A 24,752-nucleotide genomic window follows, 5' to 3' on the forward strand; every position below is an offset into this window, starting at 1 on the left:
TTTACTACTAAATGTTTTCCATCAGATATCTTATAATTGCTTTCTTCCAGAAGTCAAAGAGCTCTGGATGAGATATCTGTACAGCTGTCATTTTTTTGTGTGCTTTCTACTAGCGTTTAGTTTTTTTTGTCTCCGTTCTTTTCCCATCTGGTCCGTGTAACGTTTACACATCACAACTTTGTTAATTTGCACAATTTCTCTCGTTCACCGTCGCTTATAAATTTCAACACTCACCGAAAATGACATTTGGTAGCTACTAGCTATGCTTGTATAACTTTATGAGCTGGATTTGCTTGTCTTTGCAATTAGTTTAAACCTTTAGCTAACATCATCTGTGATTTCGCTTTTAGTTAGTGATACATTTGTTAGCATTCTGGTGATAGAGGCCCAATGGGCTTTTCTTGCATTTTTAGCGCCCCTTGTGTGCTTTGCTGGTATTACCGTAAATCCCGGTATGACAATATGAACATCTGGATTCCGCCCAAGCCTACACCTTAATGCATACTTTTAAATGATTGTTTATTATTATTACTATTGATTATATTATGTGAGATAAACATAAAGATTTTAGTAAACTATTTTTGAAAGTTCTACTGTCCCCACTACAACAAACAATACAAAAATAAATTTAATTGAAATACTGTAGAATCCCATTTATTCCCACTCCTTCTGGGGAGTGGCAGTATGGCCGATCCGTGGCTTCAAAGCCTCCCACTGGCCAATACATAGCATTTACAATCCAGGGTTTAAATACATCACTGTATTTGACCCTCCAGAAGATACTGCAGGCATCCCCATCAGGGACCCAGGCAGAGAAATCCCCGCCTGTCTCAGGTTGGATACTATTACAGCCCACTCTGTCCCTTCCAGGTCCACTCAGCAGCCACTTAAACCCCTTTGATGTTAATGTTATGTGAAGATGTCGCGATATACAGGGGACACTCTGACACGTTTGTTATCGCTGTTATCAAAACTGCAGGGCGGAAATCTCTGGGCACTCCCCAACAAGTAGTGGTCCAAACCGTAGAATTACAACAAAAACTAATCCACTGAAAACTCCGCCCATCTTTCATTCCCTGTCGCGGACTGGCGGAATTTAAGGTCACTCAATAGTAAACTGGTTACCATGGACTTTAGCTTGTCAGTCAGTATCCATGAGGACATTATTATTTTGTTGGAATGGTAGGTAATAGGAAGCTATCTCTATCAAGGTGGTATCGGAAATTAATTTAGGGAACAAGAAGGGAGTTTACAGGCTAATTATTTGAACAGTCAGCATCCGTGCATTTACAATGGCTCCAAGGAAGAATTTCAGAAACCAAGCCAAAAAAGGTCGGTACCCTTCCCAATGCTAACTAGCTAACAGCATAGCTCGTACGCTAAATGATTGTGCAAGTCTAGCTAGTTAAATATTTATTTGACAATTATGCAACTGCACCACCATCAGGCAAAGAATAATGTATTTAATCATGTTCTTTCCTCGAGCCAATTGTGCAGAATCTATTTTGAAACGCTACAATGTAGCAACTATGTTACAATGATACAATGTAGCCCCGCTGCTAACGTTCACTGTTGTCCACTGTGTCAGCGGGTTAATGTCTTCACTACATTTAGAAGGGAGTTTATATGTTTAGCTATGTCTTCTGTTGTTGGTTTAGGCTTCGTGTTTCTCTCTTCTCAAATGATGATGAATGTGAATGATGCTATGTTGGCCTGTGGGCAATGGTCATCAAATTATTCCATATTCCCAGTGCACACCATGTCATTCATCCAGACCATCCCTAGGCACATATCTGGTAAAAAAAAAAAAAAACTATATAAAAAAAACCTGTCTAACTGTTTAATGGATTTTGTGTCATTAAAGGGTTGCCTAACATTGTTCACACTAATAGCCTACTCCTCTTCTATTATCTTAGAATATGAGTGTCTTAATTGAGGACTGAGTCTAAACTAGTGAAAATTGTCCTGTGTTGTGACTGGTGGATAATAGTTACTTATAACAAGGAACTGTCAATGCATGGATTTTAATTGTGTTTTCATTGCACAAACTGGCATAGTTTATAGCAAGTATTTCCCACTATAAGTGGGTTTTAATCAGAAGTGCAAAGACATGGGAAGTTGTCTGTCGCACTGCAGTGCATGTGATGCTACCATAAAAAGTCAACATGCACTGTGATTGTAATATCTGATTGGAAGGCATAGCCTACTAATGCTTGGCCCTGTTTGCAGTGCTGTGCTGGTATTGGGAAAGAGACACTGAATCTACACTAGGGTGTCACAACTGCCAAGGCAACATCAACCACAGAAATGTTGTAGTTGTGCGTATGCCTGACCGTTGTTAATCTTCATGGTTCATGCCCTGTAACATCCTTTGTTTAGACAGATTGTTGCCGAAATCTTTGGCTGCCATTTATGGACCTACTACTCTGATGCACTCGCCTATTGAAAAAGAGGATGATGATTATTAAGTTAACACAAATTATGATTAGCCGTTAAAAAAAATATTATTATAAACACATGAAGATTAGCCAATGGCCTTAGAGGAAGTTGTTATAGTCTTCAGTCATGATGGCTGAAATACACTGAGTGTACAAAACATCAGGAACCCTTTCCATGACATAGACTAACCAGGTAAATCCAGGTGAAAGCTATTATCCCTTGTTGATGTCACTTGTTAAATCTACTTCAAATCAGTGTAGATGAAGGGGAGGAGACAGGTTAAAGAAGGATATTTTTTAAAGCTTTGAGACATGCATTGTGTATGTGTACCATTCAGAGGGTGAATGGGAAAGACAAAACATTGAAGTGCCTTTGAACAGGGTATGGTAGTAGGTGCCAGGCGCGTGTGTCAAGAGCTGCGATGCTGCTGTTTTTTTATTTCTTCCATGCTCAACCGTTTCCCGTGTCTATCAAGAATAGTCCACTACCCAAAGGACATCCAGCAAACTTGACACAACTGTGGGCATCATTGGAGTCAACATGGGACAGAATCCCATATACGCCTCTACAACCACAGCTAATGATGTCACTGAAACCCTTAACAAAGAGTTGCAGTCTGTTTTGGAATGGGTGGCCAGTAATCAAACTGGTCCTGAACATCTCTAAAACTAAGGGCATTGTAATTTGGTGCAAATCATTTCCTAAGTTCTAGAACTCAGCTGAATCTGGTAATGAATGGTGTGGCTGTTGAACAAGTTGAGGGGACTAAATTACTTGGCGTTACCTTAGATTGTGAACTGTCATGGTCAAAACTTATAGATTCAGTGGTTGTAAAGCTAGGGAGAGGTCTGTCTGTAATCAAGAGATGTTGTGCTTTTTTGACACCCAACTCCAAAAATCAAGTCCTGCAGGGTCTAGTTTGGTATCATCTTGATTATTATCCAGCCATGTGCAAGCAAAGACCTAGTGAACTGCAGCTGGCCCAGAACAGAGCTGCACATCTTGCTCTTCATTGTAATCAGAGGGCTAATATAAATACTATTCATGCCAGTCCTATTGGCTAAGAGTTGAGACTGACTGCATCACTGCTTTTTATAATAACCACTATTGTGTTGAAAATCCCAAATTATTTACATAGTCAACTTCTAGGTTAAATGGTTGGAAGTTTGTAAGCTGATAAAACACTACTCCACCCATCTAGTGAGAAGGTGGTAGTGCCCGTATTGCACCAGAATGGGTGTGTCGTCCTAGTCATGAACTGCTCCTTTACACACTTTTCTACTGTACAACTATTTCTAAATGCTGTAGTGTAATGTGCTCAACTTCAAGAGAATTTCAATCTCTGCACCAGATCTTCACTAAAGACCAACTAACAGGCAACTGTCATGTTTTCTGTGTTTGGACAAGTGCCAACTCTGCTGCAATGTCTTTGTGTACCTTGTTCTGCACAGTCCCTCTTGTGTCCTATCTGGCTATGGCAGATGAGTGTCTCTCACACACACTGCATGTCCTCCCCATATTTGTTTGTTGGCTCTAAAAAAATAGTCCCCTGGGCTAGTTTGGCCAGAATCAAGTTCCAGCTGTCCAAGTGGTCACTCTACGCCTCATTCAGGCAGGGGGGATTTGTTAGAAACTGGGAAAAATCAAGGAGTTCTCATCATGGATCCCACTTCATCTGCCCTGATGGAGGAACCTGTGATGGAGGAGCCCATCTGTGAATAAGTGAAGTGTTATGAAATACATGGTTTCCGTTCCATTCACGCCGTTCCAGCCATTATTATGAGCCGTCTGCCCCTCAGCAGCCTCCATTGTCTTTTATTTATATCCAGGGTTTTTCTTTATTTTACTATTTTCTACATTGTAGAATAATAGTGAAGACATCAGAACTTTGAAAATAACACTTGGAATCATGTAGTAACAAAAAAAGTGTTAAACAAATCAAAATATATTTGAGATTCTAATCGGGTCATCTGATGCAGCACTCCATCACTCTCCTTCTTTGGTCAAATAGCCCTTATACAGCCTGGAGATGTGTTTTGGGTCATTGTCCAGTTGAAAATCATATGATAGTCCCACTAAGCACAAAGCAAATGGGATGGTCTATCGCTGCAGAAGGCTGTGGTAGCAATGCTGGTTAAGTGTGCCTTGAATTCTAAATAAATCACTGACAGTGTCACCAGCAAAGCACCCCACACCATCACACCTCCATGCTTCATGGTGGGAACCACACATGCAGAGATCTACCGTTCACCTACTCTGCGTCTCACAAAGACACGGCAGTTTGAACCAAAAATATCAAATTGGACTCATCAGACCAAAGGACAGATTTCCACTGGTCTAATGTCCATTGCTTGTGTTTCTTGACTCAAGCAAGTCTCTTCTTCTTATTGGTGTCCTTTAGGAGTGGTTTGTTTGCAGCAATTTTACCATGAAGGCCTGATTCACGCTATCTTCTCTGAAGAGTTGATGTTGAGATGTCTGGTACTTGAACGCTGAAGCATTTATTTGGGCTCCAATCTGAGGCTGGTACCTCTAATGAACTTATCCTCTGCAGCAAGGGTAACTCTGGGTCTTCCTTTCCTGTGGCGGTCCTCATGAGAGCCGGTTTCATCATAGTGCTTGATGGTTTTTGCAACTGCACTTTCAAAGTTCTTGAAGTTTTCCAGATTGACTGACCATGTCTTAAAGTAATGACGGGCTGTCATTTCTCTTTGCTTATTTGAGCAGTTCTTGCCATAATATGGACTTAGCCTTATTTGGTAAAATACCATCTTCTGTATACCACCCCTACCTTGTCACAACACAACTGATTGTCTCAAATGCATTAAGAAGGAAATATTCCACAAATTAACTTCTAATAAGGCACAACTGTTAATTGAAATGCATTCCAGGTGACTACCTTATGAAGCTTGTTGAGAGAATGTGAAAAGTGTGCAAAGCTGTCGTCAAGTCAAATGGTGGCTACTTTGAGGAAGTATATTAAATATATTTTATATTTGTTTTTTTTCTGTTACTACATGATTCCAAATGTGTTATTTCATAGTTTTGATGTCTTCACCATTATTCTACAATGTAGAAAATAATACAAAATAACTAACCTGGAATGAGTAGGTATGTCAACTTTTGACTGGTAGTGTGTGTGCTAAATGTTTAAAAGGACTATATATAGAACATAGTGACTTGTCATGGCTCGGATACTGTCACAAACAGGATATGTTGTTATTTGTGACAAAGGCCAGAGTATTTTTGTTGTATTGTTTGTAACTGAAGAACGTGACCTTGTCTACAGAAATGCTCTTGAACTTGTACAGTTAGAGTAGGGTAGCTGTGTGTGTGTGTGTTTAAACCTTGTTTCTTTGAAGCCTTTAGTAGTTGAATAACAACACCTGTTCACACTCATGATCTTCCTCGCTCTAACTCTCCCCACTCCTCAATCAGGTCATATTGTCACCCTCACTCTATTTATGGTTGTATAGTTCCCTTTACAGCACTATGACTACAGTACCTGTTCATGTAGTGGCCACATCTGTTTCCCTGTTTCCCAGAATGTCTTATTTTCCTTCTATGGAGGAATTGTGATTTGTAAACCTAGCGGGTCCTAATGAGCTATTGCACTGCCTCTCTCATTGGTTTCACCTGTTCCTGCGGAGCTTGTGCTTCTGTACAGTGCCCTCCATTTGAGTTGTTTTGTCAAAGCTGTCTAAGGCACATTTTTTTGATATAAGCCTAATTGATCTGTCCAGTTTGAGATGGGCCTATTTTGGTGTGTGACTATGGTCACTCCCAGAAATGGCAATAAAATGTAGTCTTGGTCTTCTTCAATGTTTCATAAACTTCTTAATTGACCTCTTGAGGATCCAGCAAGACCTTATGTATTGACCATTTATTTTCTAGTTGATTATCACATTGTTTCTTTACACATCCAAAACGAGAGGTGTTATTAAATATCACCATCAACTCTCTACTATCTAGTTTCCTCGTGAATAGCCAATGTCACAAAGTATGACGTGACACTACCCCTCTACTGTATTTAAAAAATATATAGATTTATTTAACTGTTAGAGGGGGAACATTCCCAGGGTCTCACTGAAAACATCTCTACGTAATTGGAGATCTCTGACCATTTTTCAATCTCTTGTCCCAGTCTATAATCCCAACATGTTTCAAGCTGATCCTGTTCCCAAGAGCTCCAAGGTAACCTGCCTAAATGTCTATCGCCCTGTAGCACTCACATCTGTAATTATGTAGTGCTTTGAAAGGCTAGTCATGACACACATCAACACCACATATATATATTTTTTTAAACTGCGGCCTTTTAAGCATTCTAGCACAGTTAAATATTTAGACCACTGCATCTATGTGTGTGTTAAGGCACTGCATCTCAGTGCAAGAGGTGTCACTACAGTCCCTGGTTCAAATCCAGGCTGTATCACATCCGGCCGTGATTGGGAGTCCCATAGGGCGGCCCACAATTGGCCCAGCATTGTCCGGGCTGTCTTTGTAAATAAGAATTTATTCTTAACTGACTTGCCTAGTTAAATAAAGGTTACACACACACCACACTGACCAAAAAGTTAATTTGTTGGCATTTACGTATGTCCCCATTACCAGTGGGGACATATGATCAAAACCTATTTATTTTACTTACTTGCTGTGCTGTTTCGTCGTTTCATTCTCAACCAGGTTTTCTATGGAACTCTGTTTGGGTCTTTGCATGTCAAAAAAGATGCACGTGAAATAACACTATTTCACGTGTCAAATAACACAACATAATCTGTTTCAGTAGCTATAGTTAGCTAGCTAATTATATAGCTAGGTTTCATCTAAAATAAGAACCGTCTTATAAATTAGGGTTATTTGATTAATGGTGGTCGGACCCATCTATGTGAAGCTAGCCACAATAAGGATTAGCCACAATAGTGGACTTTGCGGGTAGCCTTCAAAATAAAAGTTTGGAATAATTTGAATATTTGTATTAATTTGCAACCCTATTTTGAAGGCAAACTGCAAATTCCAGTATTGTGCCTAATCCTTATTGTGGCTAGCTTCACAACACACAACCCGGTCCAGTCAAGCTCGCTAGCCAGATGACGCTAGCTAGCTGCTTATAACATTCGCTTTGGGCAACAGGGTTAAGTAGCTGGCTAGCTATTTATTTTCATGAACTGAAGTTCAATTTCAATAGGTGAACAACAAGTGGCTACCTAGCTTATACTTACTCACAAGGATTCCTAAAATATTGCTAAGAATAATGAAAATTACTGTAGTTTTTACTGGTCATTGTTTTCAGCCTGGTTGTATTGGTGCTAGCTAGGTACCAAGCTAAAGATATCTACCCCAGAAGTTGCAGTCAAACAAGTAATGCGTTATTACCAACGCTGTATTGTAAACACATCGTTCATGGCAATGAATTCCTTTATCTTGGCTTTAATGGATTTCACCTTTGAGTTGTCTCGCTGAAATTGACTCGACTGCTCGATCCACACAGCAGACATAGTGGGCTAGTTTAGGAATGCTGTATAGCGCGCATCATTGCATCATGTACCTTCGTTATATAGGTATGCATGTCAGCTTTGACATCGGTTTTGCACATCGGGCGTTAAACTAGACATCGGCTGATACCAATGTTTGCACTTTTAGCTAATAACGGCTGATTTTACGATCTGTTCACCGATATATTGTGCATCCCTACTAGTAATCGTATCTGTAAATTGACAGTTGATAATCAGATCAGCTAATACTCGTGATTGGAAAATGTGTTTTTAATATGCCTAAATAGATTAGCAAAATACCTCCCTGCACGTTCTCACTGCAGATTAGGATGAGCGCGAAATTACGAAGCTATTGGACGGAGAAATGCAGCTTCGCTCTATCCAATCAGAGCAGCAGGTTCTCGTCCTTATATTTATATATTCTTAATTCCATTCCTTTACTTAGATTTGTGTGTATTAGGTATTTGTTGTGAAATTGTTAGATATTACTTTCTAGATATTGCTGCACTGTCGGAACTAGAAGCATTTCGCTACACCCGCAATAACATCTACTAAACAGGTATGTGACCAATAAAATTAGATTTGAACAACGTACAACCCGCCCCTTCTCTTTACAGACAGCAAACTTGCCAGTTGACTTATTTAGACCATGTAGAACCTCGCACATGACTAATTGAAAGATGCGTGGCACACAATTATTTATATTTTTTTAGGTCACAAATAATTACAAAAAATACTCTCATCGTATCCAGAAAATTGCCCATATCTGTTAGATACTAATATTGGATTATAGAAGAATAAGGGCAGAGCACGCCCTTATCGAGCGGGCCAGAGCTTCATGTTCCTTGGCGTCCACATCACTAAGGACTTAACATGGTCAACACACACCAACACTGTCATGAAGAGGGCACAGCAGCACCTCTTGCCCCTCAGGAAGATGAAAAGATTTGGCATGGGCCCTCGGTTCCTCAAAAAAATCTTAACTTCTTGGTGACGGGGGCAGTATTGAGTAGCTTGGATGAATAAGGTGCCCAGAGTAAACTGCCTGCTACTCTGTCCCAGATGCTAATATATGCGTATTATTAGTAGTATTGGATAGGAAACACTCTGTAGTTTCTAAAACTGTTTGAATGATGTCTGTGAGTATAATATAACTCATATGGCAGGTGAAAACCTGAGACAAATCCAACCAGAAAGTGGGAAATCTGAGGTTTGTAGTTTCATTTAAGTGATTGCCTATCAATATGCTGTGTCTATGGGGCCAGATTGCATTTCCCAAGGCTTCCAGCAGATGTCAAGTCTTTAGAAAGTTGTTTGAGGCTTCTATTGTGGAAGGGTGTCGAATAAGAGCTGTTTCAACAAGTGGACTAGGCTGAGGCAAATCAGTTGTTTACTGTGCGGTCTCGCGGGCGCGCTGTTCCTTTTTCCTCTGTAATGAATACGCTATTGTCCGGATGGAATATTATTGAAGATTTATTAATAAAATACCCTAAGGCTTGATTGTAAACATCGTTTGACATGTTTCTACAAACTATAATGGAACTCTTGACTTTTCGTCTTGATTTTGCGCTTGCACATTGTGCCTTTGGAATAGTGAACTAAACGTGCGAACAAAATGGAGGTATTTGGACATAAATATGGACGTAATCGAACAAAACCAACATTTCTTGTGGGAGCTAAGGACAATTACACAGCCTCAATACAAATACATTACATCCAATAATATATTATTCTAACAACAACAACCCTGTCATCAACTGTTGTCTTACATATGAGGAACCACAGATAACTCATGTACAGGTTTGGATAGATTTTAGCCATGTTTTCAATTTAAAAGTACAATAAATCAGTGCAGCTTCTCAAGTCCATGGGCATTACATTCCAGTATATTGTCGCTCTAACAGCGACGGCTGATATGAACATATATTTAAAAAGGAACAGCGCAATCCCCTCTAGTGTACTGCCCTTGTTATCCTGGCAGTGCTTTCCTTGAGCATGATATGCCGGCATAGGGGTGGAGGGGCAAGACCACACAATGCTGTGTTACTTTTACGCCAGATGTAACAGGACTTCACCTTCCAAAAAGTTAAACTTTTGTCTCTTCAGACAAAAGTTTGGTTGTGGGTTATTTTGTGACCTCTTGGGTGAGTCGTCGCTGCCACTCCTGGGAAGGTTCACCACTGTTCCAAATTTTCTCCATTTGTGGATAATGGCGCTCACCGTGGTTTGCTGGAGTCCCAAAGCTTTAGAAATTGCTTTGTAACCCTTTCCAGACTGATAATGTCAATTACTTTGTTTCTCATCTGCTCCTGAATTTCTTTGGATTGCGGCATGATGTCTTGCTTTTTAAGATCTTTTGGCCTACTTCACTTTGTCAGACAGTTTCTATTTAAGTGATTTCTTGATTCGACAGGTCTGGCAGTAATCAGGCCTGGGTGTGGCTAGTGAAATTGAACTCAGCATTCCAAAAAATGTGATTAACCACAGTAAAATCACGATTTAACAAGGGGGGGACAATTACTTTGTCACATAGGGCCATGAAGGTTTGGATAGCTTTTGTCCCTTTAATAAATCAAATTATCACTTAAACTGCATTTTGTGTTTACTTGGGTTATCTTTGTGTAATATTTAAATTTGTTTGATCTGAAACATTTAAGTGTGACAAATGTGCAAAAAAATAAGAAATCAGGAAGGGGGGCAAATTCTTTTTCACAACACTGTAGGCCTCGGCCACTACCCTGAGAGCACTTGATTCAGTGTATCATGCAGCCCTCAGGTTCATTACAAATCAAAATGGTTTAACACATCATTGTGATCTCTACAGAGCTGTTGGCTGGTCATCATTGACCAGGCTTAAATACTGCATAGGCATAAACACTGGCATACACTGATTTCTAAGGCCATATTGGGTAAAATGCCATTTTATCTCTGTTCTTTTTTTAGTCAGGTCGGTAAATAAATATCAATATCATTACGGTCCCATTCTCATTTGCTTCGAACAGTACCAAAAATTAGAACAGGTCATGTTAGAAATAGTTTTGGTTTCTTAGCTCTGTGGTCCTGATTCTTTCCTGAACATTTTAAAATTTGATGATCTACTTTTGTTGGTGGACTTTAAACACTTGCTCAATGTATATATCATAGAGTGTAATTGTCTTTAGGCCAGCTGTTTTTAGTCAAGACTTTCGCGTTTTTAACGTAAAATGTTTTTTTTGTACTGTATATGTGTTTTTGTTTCATGTTGTGTTCTAGTATGTAAGATGTTTTGTCTGAAATGTTGTTCCCCCTGCTGCTATTGGACCAGGTCTCTATTGGAAAATATGTTAATTCAATGAGAAAAACCTGTATAAATAAAGGTACAATTGAAAAAAATATATATAATTGCGTTAAAAAGTAAAACAAATTTGCAAAAAAGCAAATAGTCACAAAGTAATAATGAGACTATATACAAGGAGTGCCGGAAGTGAGTCAATGTGCAGGGGTACGAGGTAGTTGAGGTAATACATTATGTACATGTGGGTAGGGGTAAAAGTGACAAGGCAATCAGGATGATAATAAACAGCGTAGTGGTGTGTGTGTTGGACTCTCTGTAGTGAGTGTGTGGGTAGAGTCTAGTGAGTGTGCATTGAGCCAGTGCAAAACACACATTTTGGCCTGAATGCAAAGCCTTAAGTTTGGGGCAAATCCAACACATCACCGAGTGAGTGTCTGCCTCTTTATTTTCAAGCTTGGTTGTGGCTGCATCATGGTATGGGTATGTTTGACATCGGCAAATAGTGGGGAGTTTTTCAGGATAAAAATAAACTGGATGGAGCTAAGCACATGCAACATCCTAGAGAAAAACTTGCTTAAATCTGCTTGAATCTATGGCAAGACCTGACAATTGCTGTTTAGCCATGATCCCCAGCATCTTGACAGAGTTCCACGTTTTTTTAAAGAGTAATGGGCAAATAATCCACAATCCAAACTCTTATTGACTTACCCAAGAAGACTCACAGCTGTAATGGATGCCAAAGGTGTTTCTAACATGTATTGATTTGTTATCCAAGATGGCGTAGCAGTAAGTCGTCCTGTCGTATCGTCTCTCTGTATATATCGTCTCTTTCTCGTTTTACATTTTTTTTTCTTCGCATATCTTTAAAAACATTTTGCTAAACCTAAGCTTCCAAATACTCTCCTGCAACCCGCCTCACCCAATGTAGCTACTTTTTCATAAAGTATTTATATTTACTTCGGAACCGGAACCCCTCAACTGAAGCTAGCCAGCTATCCACTAGCTAACCACCAGCTATGCTAGCGGTCTTCAGCTAACCGGTCATCAGCTAACCTTTAGCTCGGAAAGCTCTCGCCAGTTCGAACAACGCGACGCTAACCAGAGCATAACGGACCTATTTATTTATTTTTTTATCCCCGGATTCCCACCGCAAACGGAAAAAAAAATTTCAGCTGGATCTTCACAACTAGCTATCGAGCTAAACCGCAACCCTGGTTGATTACTCCTGGCTAGCGTTTCCACCCACGTAGCTTGAAGCTAGCCCGGCCAGAGCCCTGTGCTGCCACCGTAGCATACTCCTGGGCTACAATATCCGGACCCACGACCGGTCTATCGATGTCACCGCATGAAGAGGAATAAACAGACTCACCCCATCGCGACGTCCCCCAAAGGCTAACTCTCTAGCCCTCGCTATCTCCTTGCCTGCTAATTCGGCCTGCTAACTGCTAGCTTGTTTAGCCCAGGTCCGCTAACTACTACCTTGTTTACCCCGGCCTGCTAACTCTTAGCTTGTTAGCACAGGCCTGCTAACTGTCAGCATCGCCGCGTCCCAAACACTCAGTGGCCCATATGTACTTTCTATCTCTTCCCGATTTTCTTTAAAATTTGTTTATATCTTCCGGAAACCTGCCTCACCCAATGTGATACGGAATCGCTATTATTTTTAATTTTTAGAACACACTCAAGAACCTCCAGAAGCTAACCAGCTAACTAGCTACAAGCTATTTAGTCATTGTTAGTTTTTTAACCTGGATAACACTCGCAAGTTCAGCTCCCCTGCCCTATCCACCGCTGCCCCCTGGACACTGATCACTTGGCTACATAGCTGATGCACGCTGGACTGTCCATTAATCACGGTACTCCATTCTGCTTGTTTGTTTTTATCTGTCGGCCCCGTTGCCTAGTCAACGCCATTTTACCTGCTGTTGTTGTGCTAGCTGATTAGCTGTTGTCTCACCTACTGTTTTAGCTAGCTTTCCCAATTCAACACCTGTGATTACTGTATGCCTCGCTGTATGTCTCTCTCAAATGTCAATATGCCTTGTATACTGTTGCTCAGGTTAGTTATCATTGTTTTAGTTCACAATGGAGCCCCTAGTCCCACTCCTCATACCCCTGATACCTCCTTTGTCCCACCTCCCACATATGCGGTGACCTCACCCATTACAACCAGCATGTCCAGAGATACAACCTCTCTCATCATCACCCAGTGCCTGGGCTTACCTCCGCTGTACCCGCACCCCACCATACCCCTCTGCGCATTATGCCCTGAATATATTCTACCATGCCCAGAAACCTGCTCCTCTTATTCTCTGTCCCCAACGCTCTAGGCGACCAGTTTTGATAGCCTTTAGCCGCACCCTCATACTACTCCTTCTCTGTTCCGCGGGTGATGTGGAGGTAAACCCAGGCCCCGCATGTCCCCAGGCACCCTCATTTGTTGACTTCTGTGATCGAAAAAGCCTTGGTTTCATGCATGTCAACATCAGAAGCCTCCTCCCTAAGTTTGTTTTACTCACTGCTTTAGCACACTCTGCTAACCCTGATGTCCTTGCCATGTCTGATTCCTGGCTCAGGAAGGCCACCAAAAATTCAGAGATTTCCATACCCAACTATAACATCTTCCGTCAAGATAGAACTGCCAAAGGGGGAGGAGTTAGCCTGCAAAGTAATGTCATACTTTCCAGGTCCATACCCAAACAGTTCGAACTACTAATTCTGAAAATTACTCTCTCCAGAAATAAGTCTCTCACTGTTGCCGCCTGCTACCGACCCCCCTCAGCTCCCAGCTGTGCCCTGGACACCATTTGTGAATTGATTGCCCCCCATCTAGCTTCAGAGTTTGTTCTGTTAGGTGACCTAAACTGGGATATGCTTAACACCCCGGCAGTCCTACAATCTAAGCTAGATGCCCTCAATCTCACTCAAATCATCAAGGAACCCACCAGGTACAACCCTAACTCTGTAAGCAAGGGCACCCTCATAGACGTCATCCTGACCAACTGGCCCTCCAAATACACCTCCGCTGTCTTCAACCAGGATCTCAGCGATCACTGCCTCATTGCCTGTATCCGCTACGGTGCCGCAGTCAAACGACCACCCCTCATCACTGTCAAACGCTCCCTAAAACACTTCTGTGAGCAGGCCTTTCTAATCGACCTGGCCCGGGTATCCTGGAAGGACATTGACCTCATCCCGTCAGTTGAGGATGCCTGGTCATTCTTTAAAATTAACTTCCTCACCATTTTAGATAAGCATGCTCCGTTCAAAAAATGCAGAACTAAGAACAGATGCAGCCCTTGGTTCACTCCAGACCTGACTGCCCTCGACCAGCACAAAAACATCCTGTGGCGGACTGCAATAGCATCGAATAGTCCCCGCGATATGCAACTGTTCAGGGAAGTCAGGAACCAATACACGCAGTCAGTCAGGAAAGCTAAGGCCAGCTTCTACAGGCAGAAGTTTGCATCCTGTAGCTCCAACTCCAAAAAGTTCTGGGACACTGTGAAGTCCATGGAGAACAAGAGCACCTCCCAGCTGCCCACTGCACTGAGGCTAGGGAACACGGTCACCACCGATAAATCCATGATTATCGAAAACTTCAACAAGCATTTCTCAACGGCTGGCCATGCCTTCCGCCTGGCTACTCCTACCTCGGCCAACAGCTCCGCCCCCCCCGCAGCTCCTCACCCAAGCCTCTCCAGGTTCTCCTTTACCCAAATCCAGATAGCAGATGTTCTGAAAGAGCTGCAAAACCTGGACCCGTATAAATCAGCTGGGCTTGACAATCTGGACCCTCTATTTCTGAAACTATCCGCCGCCATTGTCGCAACCCCTATTACCAGCCTGTTCAACCTCTCTTTCATATCGTCTGAGATCCCCAAGGATTGGAAAGCTGCCGCAGTCATCCCCCTCTTCAAAGGGGGAGACACCCTGGACCCAAACTGTTATAGACCTATATCCATTCTGCCCTGCCTATCTAAGGTCTTCGAAAGCCAAGTCAACAAACAGGTCACTGACCATCTCGAATCCCACCGTACCTTCTCCGCTATGCAATCTGGTTTCCGAGCCGGTCACGGGTGCACCTCAGCCACACTCAAGGTACTAAATGATATCATAACCGCCATCGATAAAAGACAGTACTGTGCAGCCGTCTTCATCGACCTTGCCAAGGCTTTCGACTCTGTCAATCACCATATTCTTATCGGCAGACTCAGTAGCCTCGGTTTTTCGGATGACTGCCTTGCCTGGTTCACCAATTACTTTGCAGACAGAGTTCAGTGTGTCAAATCGGAGGGCATGCTGTCCGGTCCTCTGGCAGTCTCTATGGGGGTGCCACAGCGTTCAATTCTCGGGCCGACTCTTTTCTCTGTATATATCAATGATGTTGCTCTTGCTGCGGGCGATTCCCTGATCCACCTCTACGCAGACGACACCATTCTATATACTTTCGGCCCGTCATTGGACACTGTGCTATCTAACCTCCAAACGAGCTTCAATGCCATACAACACTCCTTCCGTGGCCTCCAACTGCTCTTAAAAGCTAGTAAAACCAAATGCATGCTTTTCAACCGATCGCTGCCTGCACCCGCATGCCCGACTAGCATCACCACCCTGGATGGCTCCGACCTTGAATATGTGGACACCTATAAGTACCTAGGTGTCTGGCTAGACTGCAAACTCTCCTTCCAGACTCATATCAAACATCTCCAATCAAATCGAGTCGGCTTTCTATTCCGCAACAAAGCCTCCTTCACTCACGCTGCCAAGCTTACCCTAGTAAAACTGACTATCCTACCGATCCTCGACTTCGGGGATGTCATCTACAAAATTGCTTCCAACACTCAGCAAACTGGATGCAGTTTATCACAGTGCCATCCGTTTTGTCACTAAAGCACCTTATACTACCCACCACTGCGACTTGTATGCTCTAGTCGGCTGGCCCTCGCTACATATTCGTCGCCAGACCCACTGGCTCCAGGTCATCTACAAGGCCATGCTAGGTAAAGCTCCGCCTTATCTCAGTTCACTGGTCACGATGGCAACACCCATCCGTAGCACGCGCTCCAGCAGGTGTATCTCACTGATCATCCCTAAAGCCAACACCTCATTCGGCCGCCTTTCGTTCCAGTACCCTGCTGCCTGTGACTGGAACGAATTGCAAAAATCGCTGAAGTTGGAGACTTATCTCCCTCACCAACTTCAAACATCAGCTAACCGATCGCTGCAGCTGTACATAGTCTATTGGTAAATAGCCCACCCATTTTCACCTACCTCATCCCCACAGTTTTTATTTATTTAATTTTCTGCTCTTTTGCACACCAATATCTCTACCTGTACATGATCATCTGATCATTTATCACTCCAGTGTTAATCTGCAATATTGTAATTATTCGCCTAACTCCTCATGCCTTTTGCACACATTGTATATAGACTCCCCTTTTTTTCTACTGTGTTATTGACTTGTTAATTGTTTACTCCATGTGTAACTCTGTGTTGTTGTCTGTTCACACTGCTATGCTTTATCTTGGCCAGGTCGCAGTTGCAAATGAGAACTTGTTCTCAACTAGCCTACTTAGTTAAATAAAGGTGAAATAAATAATTAAAAAAGGGAACTGAGTACTTATGCAACGACCTTCTTTTGAAATAGTCTTTAAAAAAAACTATATTTGAAAAAATCATCCACTTTGACTTGACATGACAAAACATTGCAATAAATCTATTTTAAATCACGTTTTGTAACACAACAAAATGTGAAGAAATTCAAGGGGTCTGAATACTTTTGCAAGGCACTGTATGTCCCAGTAGCGAAGCCTACAGTATGCTCCAGTAAGAATGACTGAGATATGTCCCGGTAGCCTATGTTCCAGTCAGAATTATTAACCTAATCATTGTGTCCTTTTCCAGAGGTGAAGCCTGCAGCAGTGGTGAATAAGAATGGTGTGAAAGTGGAGGCTTCTGTTGCTGCTAGCAGTGGTGGTTTTAGCGGAACAAAGATATTCACCTGGTTCATGGTGCTGGCCCTGCTGGGGGTTTGGAGCTCTGTGGCCGTGGTGTGGTTTGACCTGGTAGACTACGACAATGTCATCGGTGAGTCACCTGACCTCCCCACAGCCCTATGATAAACAGTAATGCTTTATTTTACAGCTCGGTTTAAGCTGGTATTGACATGTTACTCACAAAGGAACCTTTTGTGGTTACAATACTCACCTCAAAGAATTACAGACTATTGATAACTACTAACTACAAAAAAATGGTATGTCAATGAATTTCAAAGAAACCAAAGTGTAATTACCATGGAAGTATTATTTAATCAGGCTACTGTTTTAACAAGTAATTTCTAAGTAACTATCAACAGGCTGTAAATAACAAAGCGTTATCTGATAAACCCTTGCCCTTTTGTGTTACAATAAGAATTAAGTTATATCTGATTAAATATAAAAATGCACAACGTTACAAAATGTATGCATTGCAATATACAGCGTATCATGTAAAATTTAGGGCATTGGGTTATGTTTGTATTAGGGATGCACCGATAAGACATTTTCCTTGCTAAAAAAACTCGATACCAATAACCACAGTGTAACGGTTTTCTAGGTGTGGAGAAGGAGAGTCGGACCAAAACGCAGCGTGTAGATTGCGATCCATGTTTAATGAAAACGTAAAACTCTAATCAATACAAATGCACTACAAAACAACAAACTTAACGAAATGAAAACCGAAACAGCCTATACTAGTGTAAACTAACATAGCGACAGGAACATGGACACTAAGGACAATCACCCACGACAAACTCAAAGAATATGGCTGCCTAAATATGGTTCCCAATCAGAGACAACGATAAGCACCTGCCTCTGATTGAGAACCACTCCAGACAGCCATAGACTTTGCTAGATAACCCCACTAGCTACAATCCCAAATACATACACACCAAAACCCCAAGACAAAACACACCACAATACAAAAACTCCATGCCACACCCTGGCCTGACCCAATACATGAAGAAAAACACAAAATACTTAGACCAGGGCGTGACACACAGCCTTTTTACGCATTCTAGTAATTTGGGATTGTAGCTAGTGGGGTTATCTAGCAAAGTCTATTTGCTAGATAAAGTCTATTTCAAGTGAAATAGTTGAAACACACACTGACCAAAAAGTTATTTTGTTGGCATTTACAAATGTCCCCATTACCAGTAAAACATAATCAAAACCTATTTATTTCACTTACTGTGTGTGCTGTTTCATTGTTCATTTGTTCAGTCTCAACCAGGATTTCATCATACATGTCAAGCAGTGAACTTTCAACTCTGTGTCCATGGCCTCTCTTCCTCGTTGTGCACTGTCACTGTGTTCGTTTCCATCTTGTCCAGCTGTGTCTGTAAACCCTATTTCTTACTCTTTCAAATGACTGCGCGACTTGTTGACTGCTCGATCCACACAGCAGACATTGTGGGCTAGGTTAGGAATGCTGTGATGCATTTTAACGCTATATTTTTTTGTGGCGTCATTAGTCCTCTACCTACGTTATATGGGTATGCACGTCATCTACCTACGTTATATAGGTATGCACGTCATCTACCTACGTTATATAGGTATGCACGTCATCTACCTACGTTATATAGGTATGCACGTCATCTACCTACGTTATATGGGTATGCACGTCATCTACCTACGTTATATGGGTATGCACGTCATCTACCTACGTTATATGGGTATGCACGTCATCTACCTACGTTATATGGGTATGCACGTCAGCTTTGACATCGATTTTGCACATCGGCGTTAAACTAGACATCAGGCCGATGTTGGCATTTTTAGCGACTATTCCGATATGCTTACCGCTATATCATGCATCCCCAGATGATGTTCTGACCACAAAGCTTTCTGTAGGTGCGTGAGAACGCCACTTACTTCCTGTATGATTCTGAGAAGGCATTATGTGGTTTAGACAGAGATCCGTTTCTGACAGAAGGCCATGACTTTTTGAAGAAAATTTAAGGGGGAAAGAGGAATCCCGATTGAAATTAGTAAGAGGGTTTTGTAAAAATGATTTTTTTTAATTACATTTTAATACCCAATTTAATGTGTAACATGAATTAATACTGACACTGTTACTGTTTCATTCACTTTTGATATTGATGATGTCCCTATAAACAAACTGCTCCTGTGTGTCTTTTAATCTTGCAAAACAGAGAGAGCAAAGGAATTCCGTTTTAACTTTTCAGAGGTTTTACAAGGTATGGTTTACTTGCATGTATCACCAATCTTCAATTCTATCTGTTATTAGTTTTGAGTAGATTATATTATAGTATGCCTCAAAATAATGATTTAACAATATGCAGTACAACATAATTGTCTTACTGGTGTTCCCTCTAGGACCACCCATACGAAAATGTAATGCACGCATGACTGAATCGTTTAGATGAACGTGTCTGCTAAATGGCATGTATGTTGCATGGCTTGTTGATGTTTCTTTTCCTGGTCTTGATTGGTTTGTTTTTACAAGTCCCTTTTATTTATTAGGCTTTGACTCATACTAAATGTTTTTTTTCTTCTCATATCTGATTTTGAAGAAGCAAATTCTTTGGATTGAAGGTATAGCTTCATTTCATCAAGGCCCTGTGACCCACTAGCGTCCTATCCAGGGGCTGTACTTGTTGGCTACATCAAGCTGCCTGTATTCGGCTGTGGTAGGGCTAGTCGAGTGGTTGCTGCTTCATATATATATATATATATATATATATATATATATATATATGCTGCTGCAGTATGACCATGACCACAACTTCCCTCTCAGAAATACAGAAGGAATTCAGAGCTGAGCTGTAGATATGATATGGTTCCACTCTGAACACCATAGTATGACTTCATTGGCAAGTAGTGAAGTATCACTAAAATCAGGAGAGTCACATTAAAGAATCCCAATGACCTATTAACTGTCTGTATTTACAGAGGAAGTGTATGTCCCCTAGACCCCCCCCCCCCCCCCACACACACACACACACACACACACATGATTTTGATGGAAAGGCCAAGAACAGGCTCATTTGTGGAAAGGACTGTACTATGAACATTGTTTATGATATGACTTTAAGACTATTCCCTTTTTGCAGGTAAACTTTCAGCGTATGACGCAGATGGCGACGGCGACTTCGATGTGGAGGACGCCAAAGTACTACTCGGCAAGTGCATTTTCTAATAATGACCTTTTTGTGAACTCTAAAATGTTACTCATGCATGACTGACTTGGTTTTCTTGTATTTGAGTACCAGTGCCATGAACTTAACAGCTTACTTAGAGCTTACTTCAATGGGGAAAAACTCAAGTGGGTGGCTTTAAAAACTGCTAGTCTTTGTTTAACAAAAGTCTTTGTTAAACAAATAGTTCCATGTAAGTACTCCTGCACAGAGTTGTTCAGCAGTAGCTATTTAATTTAGTATACGGCTCAAAAGAGCTTGAAGTCCTGTTGCAGCATCTACACAGCGTTATTTAACTTCAACAGTCTACATTTCCGTTGTGCGTTTGTGCTGAAAACCAACAGTATTGCTTATGGTTGTTGTAACGTTGGTCACCTGCCGCATGTACAGTATCTAAAATACTGCTTTATTACTGACACTTCTCATTTCCCACTATGCCTAGCCTAATAGATCTTGTCCTGTGTATCCTAATAAATAAAGGGACTAATAAAGACTAAACCAATCAAAGACCAGAACAAAAGACTCTACCTTACCGACCACAATCCCTGAACATAGCTCACATTTCATTATTCGACACTTTCAAGAGCGCTACACAACTATTAAAGGGGGGTATTTTCTTGCCGCTCTTCTATTCGACTTATACGCCTCTCTCTTTCCTGCATTACCATCCACTTTATTCATTTCTCTTCCCTCTCTCTCCATCCTCTATCCTCTCGCTCCTCTTCTCTCCCCCTTGTTTTTCTCCTCTCTCTCGTCAGGCTTGACCAAAGATGGCGGTGAAATTACTAATGAAAACGCAGATTCCCTAGAGGAAATCTTCGGTATTTTAGCCGAGGAAGGCTCTGATTGGTTTTACGGCTTCTTCACGTTTCTCTATGATGTGATCACTCCTCCCGTAGAGAAGGATCCAGAGATTCCAGAGAGTCAGACAGCAGAGGAGGAGGAGGAGGAGGAGGAGGAGGAGGAGGAGGGTGATGCTGGTACGTCCCAGAATGACGGTGGGGTTCAGGGCGTTATATTAGACCTACAGGATCAATAGCCAAAAGCTCCTGAGCATTCGCCTATTAGCCTGCCATCCACGAGGAGCAGAAGGAGAGTAGTCTACTGGGTGAGGTCTAAGGTCACCCAAAGGTCACCTCACCCCCCTCATCTTTAACTGGAGGAAGTTGAATCTGGCGCTGATCCTGTCAAATGAAGGACTCTGTGAAAAGAGTGTCTGAAATAAGGATATTATGTTTTTGTCCTCGTCGACTTTGGCCTTGCTGCAGTGGTGCTTGCCATTGGGAATATTGACCTGGATTTTTGGGACTATGCTTTGTACTTTTTCTAAGATTCTGCAATCTGTACTTCTCACCGTCATTGTGATGCACTAATTCTTTGCTCATCTGTTTTCTGACCTGAATGAATCCTTTGTGCTATTCTAATCTCTTCATTTTTCCAAGTTAAACTGTGTTTCGCATTTAGTTGTAATTCATTTTTTAAATGTAAATAATCACTTAATCTTTACTCTTAAGCCTTACAGTAATTCCTTTTACTGTAATGTCCATTTCTTCTATCTATATAACCATTCACTCACCATCTACATTACACTGTTCAGGCTTCTGATAACGTTGGATGTTGCAGTTCAGGTGACTCCTAGTTTAATTAGGAAAAAAATGATGTCATGTAGCTTTTTAAGCAAAGCAACGTTAAATTCTGCAGTTCATGCAGTTTTTATACTCAGTAACAGAGGACGTCAGCGTTGATGAACTTTGTTTAGTTAGCTTGTTGTACTGTAATAATGTAGTAATGTAAACTTAATTCAAAACGTGCTGTATCTATTTGCATTGTCTGTCCTAAGACTAAGTCTAGAAGTCGTCTCTACCCAGCAGTAGGTCAAGGAAGACTGATTTTCGTAAATTCCTATGACTCGATGTTATTAGGCTTACATATTGGAAGTGCTAACACTGAGTGTGTTGTTGGAATAATGCAATGTGAATGACCACTTGAGCGGGGCCTATTCTCAGAATGTGCAACTAATGTTTTGGTACTTATGTTTGTTAAACTTTGAACTGCTAATATGCCACCATGCTATTATTGTATTGAAGAGAAGTTCCTGAACTTCACCCATCTCTTGCTAAACAGACCCATAAAGGTCAGCATGAACCCCAGAGTTTGGGAATGTCGTCCACGTTGACTTGTGGCCATGGGCTAAGTATTTACTGAGGGGTTTCGGACTGTTTTCAGTTTTATTTACCAAAGGTCATGGTGACTAAGAGGGGTGTATTTCTGTTTCAGACTGGAGGGACAACCGTTTAGGCCATTTTAAGTAGGCATATTGCAAGATGTTGCCCTAGCCTATTAATATCTTGACATAAACTAAATGTGTTCAGATATTTTATGTTGTGAGGTAGTTTGAATGTCTGTCTATGGAATAAATGTTGATTGCACTTATATTTAGTGTCTGTCTACAAGCATGGGCACTGTCAACGGTTATGGGCATCGATTTAAGTATTTTATGCATTTTGTACAGGATAGGAATAAGTGACTGGTTTCTGTTTGATATTGATTGAGCGATCGTGTCAAATTGGCGCTATGATGCACACTTTGGAATTGGCACGTACAGTCCCCTCCGACATGGTCCATGCTGTCTCTAATTTCTTTTTTGGTTTTGTTTGTATGTTAGATGAAAAAGAGATCAAAGTTCCTGCTCCCAAAATGGAAAGGCTGAAAAAAGGTACTTCCTCCTGGTTGGTCTGTGCGTGTTGTCATTGGCCAACATTTTCTGTTTGTTGCGCAACTCTCTCATGACCCTGCGTACCATGTCGAAATGTGTCACTGTAGCTAATGGTTCTTCTTTCATTTGACAATAATTAGAGGACAAGAAAAAAGTCCAAATCAAAAGGTATCGTTCCCAGTGTTATTTATTGTCCAGAATGATTTTATTCTCCTTATTGTCCTGTTTGTTTGCGCGTGTGTGTTTAAGACCATTTCTGGTGGGCATGACATGGACACTTTGTGTGAGAATCAACCTTCTCTGGACTGTGACCCTTGGCTCTGTTTGCATGTCTGCCAGGGATTTTGAAAACACCTTTTGACAGACTGTTCAGCAGTCGAAAACTTGTGGTGTTTTGACCTGGAAGAAAATTATAGTAGACAAAACCACATGCAACACCTCAGTCAAAACTGTGGTTGAATTAGCTTGTGTTACGCTGTTGCCTCTCATTTTGAAGAGCGAGAGAGAAAATAGGAGTTTTTGCTAGTGTGTAGCCAACGAAGACCTGAGTTCCGACTCAAGTTGTGCAAGTAGAGGCTGGATTATTTTTAACTGTTCAATTTTAAATGACACTGTTCATCTGTTTTCTTCATCCAGCGGTAGCCAACCTACTCCTCTACAATCCTGCCCAATTCATGTTTTGAGCCTAAATCCTCTCTGTTTTGTGGTTAGACTGTGAATGTGTATGATGTAAGACAAACTGCAGCTCCTGCAGGCTTTTGCAAGGCACAATGGCATCTCAGTAGTGCATTCGGAAAGTATTCAGACCCCTTGAATTTTTCCATATTTTGTTAAGTTACAACCTTACACTAAAATTTATTAAATTGTTTTTTTCCCCCTCATCAATCTACACATGATAACTCATAATGACAAAGCAGAAACAGGTTTTTAGAAATGTTTGCTAATTTTATAATTTTTTTTACAAATGGAAATATCACATTTACATAAGTATTCAGACCCTTTACTCAGTACTTTGTTAAAGCACCTTTAGCAGTGACTACAGCCTCAAGTCTCCTTGGGTATGACGCTCCAAGCTTGGCACACCTGTATTTGGGGAATTTCTCCCATTCGTCTCTGCAGATCCTCTCAAGCCCTGTCAGGTTGGATCTCTCCAGAGATTTTCGATTGGGTTGAAATCCGGGCTCTGGCTGGGCCACTCAAGGACTTTGATACTTGTCCCGAAGCCACTCCTGTGTTGTCTTTGCACTGTGATTAGGAAGGTGAACCTCAAATCAAATCAAATTTTATTTGTCACATACACATGGTTAGCAGATGTTAATGCGAGTGTAGCGAAATGCTTGTGCTTCTAGTTCCGACAATGCAGTGATAACCAACAAGTAATCTAACTAACAATTCCAAAACTACTCTCTTATACACAGTGTAAGGGGATAAAGAATATGTACATAAGGATATATGAATGAGTGATGGTACAGAGCAGCATACAGTAGATGGTATCGAGTACAGTATATACATATGAGATGAGTATGTAGACAAAGTAAACAAAGTGGCATAGTTAAAGTGGCTAGTGATACATGTATTACATAAGGATGCAGTCTGATGTAGAGTACAGTATATACGTATGCATATGAGATG

The 24,752-nt window shown here is 41.3% G+C and overlaps 1 protein-coding gene across 1 annotated transcript in view; it reads left to right on the top strand.

Annotated features, from left to right (window-relative positions):
- The first annotated feature begins 1,077 nt into the window (after positions 1-1,077).
- The window catches only part of LOC115104886 (aspartyl/asparaginyl beta-hydroxylase-like), a 52,939-nt gene continuing 29,264 nt past the window's right edge, over positions 1,078-24,752 (top strand). The window contains 4 exon segments of the mRNA XM_029626261.2: positions 1,078-1,332; positions 17,113-17,295; positions 19,400-19,444; positions 20,321-20,389. Coding sequence (XP_029482121.2) covers positions 1,293-1,332; positions 17,113-17,295; positions 19,400-19,444; positions 20,321-20,389 — 337 coding nt within the window. The 5' untranslated portion in view covers positions 1,078-1,292.

Source organism: Oncorhynchus nerka, linkage group LG22 (assembly GCF_034236695.1).
Source record: "Oncorhynchus nerka isolate Pitt River linkage group LG22, Oner_Uvic_2.0, whole genome shotgun sequence".
Taxonomy (NCBI): Eukaryota; Metazoa; Chordata; class Actinopteri; order Salmoniformes; family Salmonidae; genus Oncorhynchus; species Oncorhynchus nerka.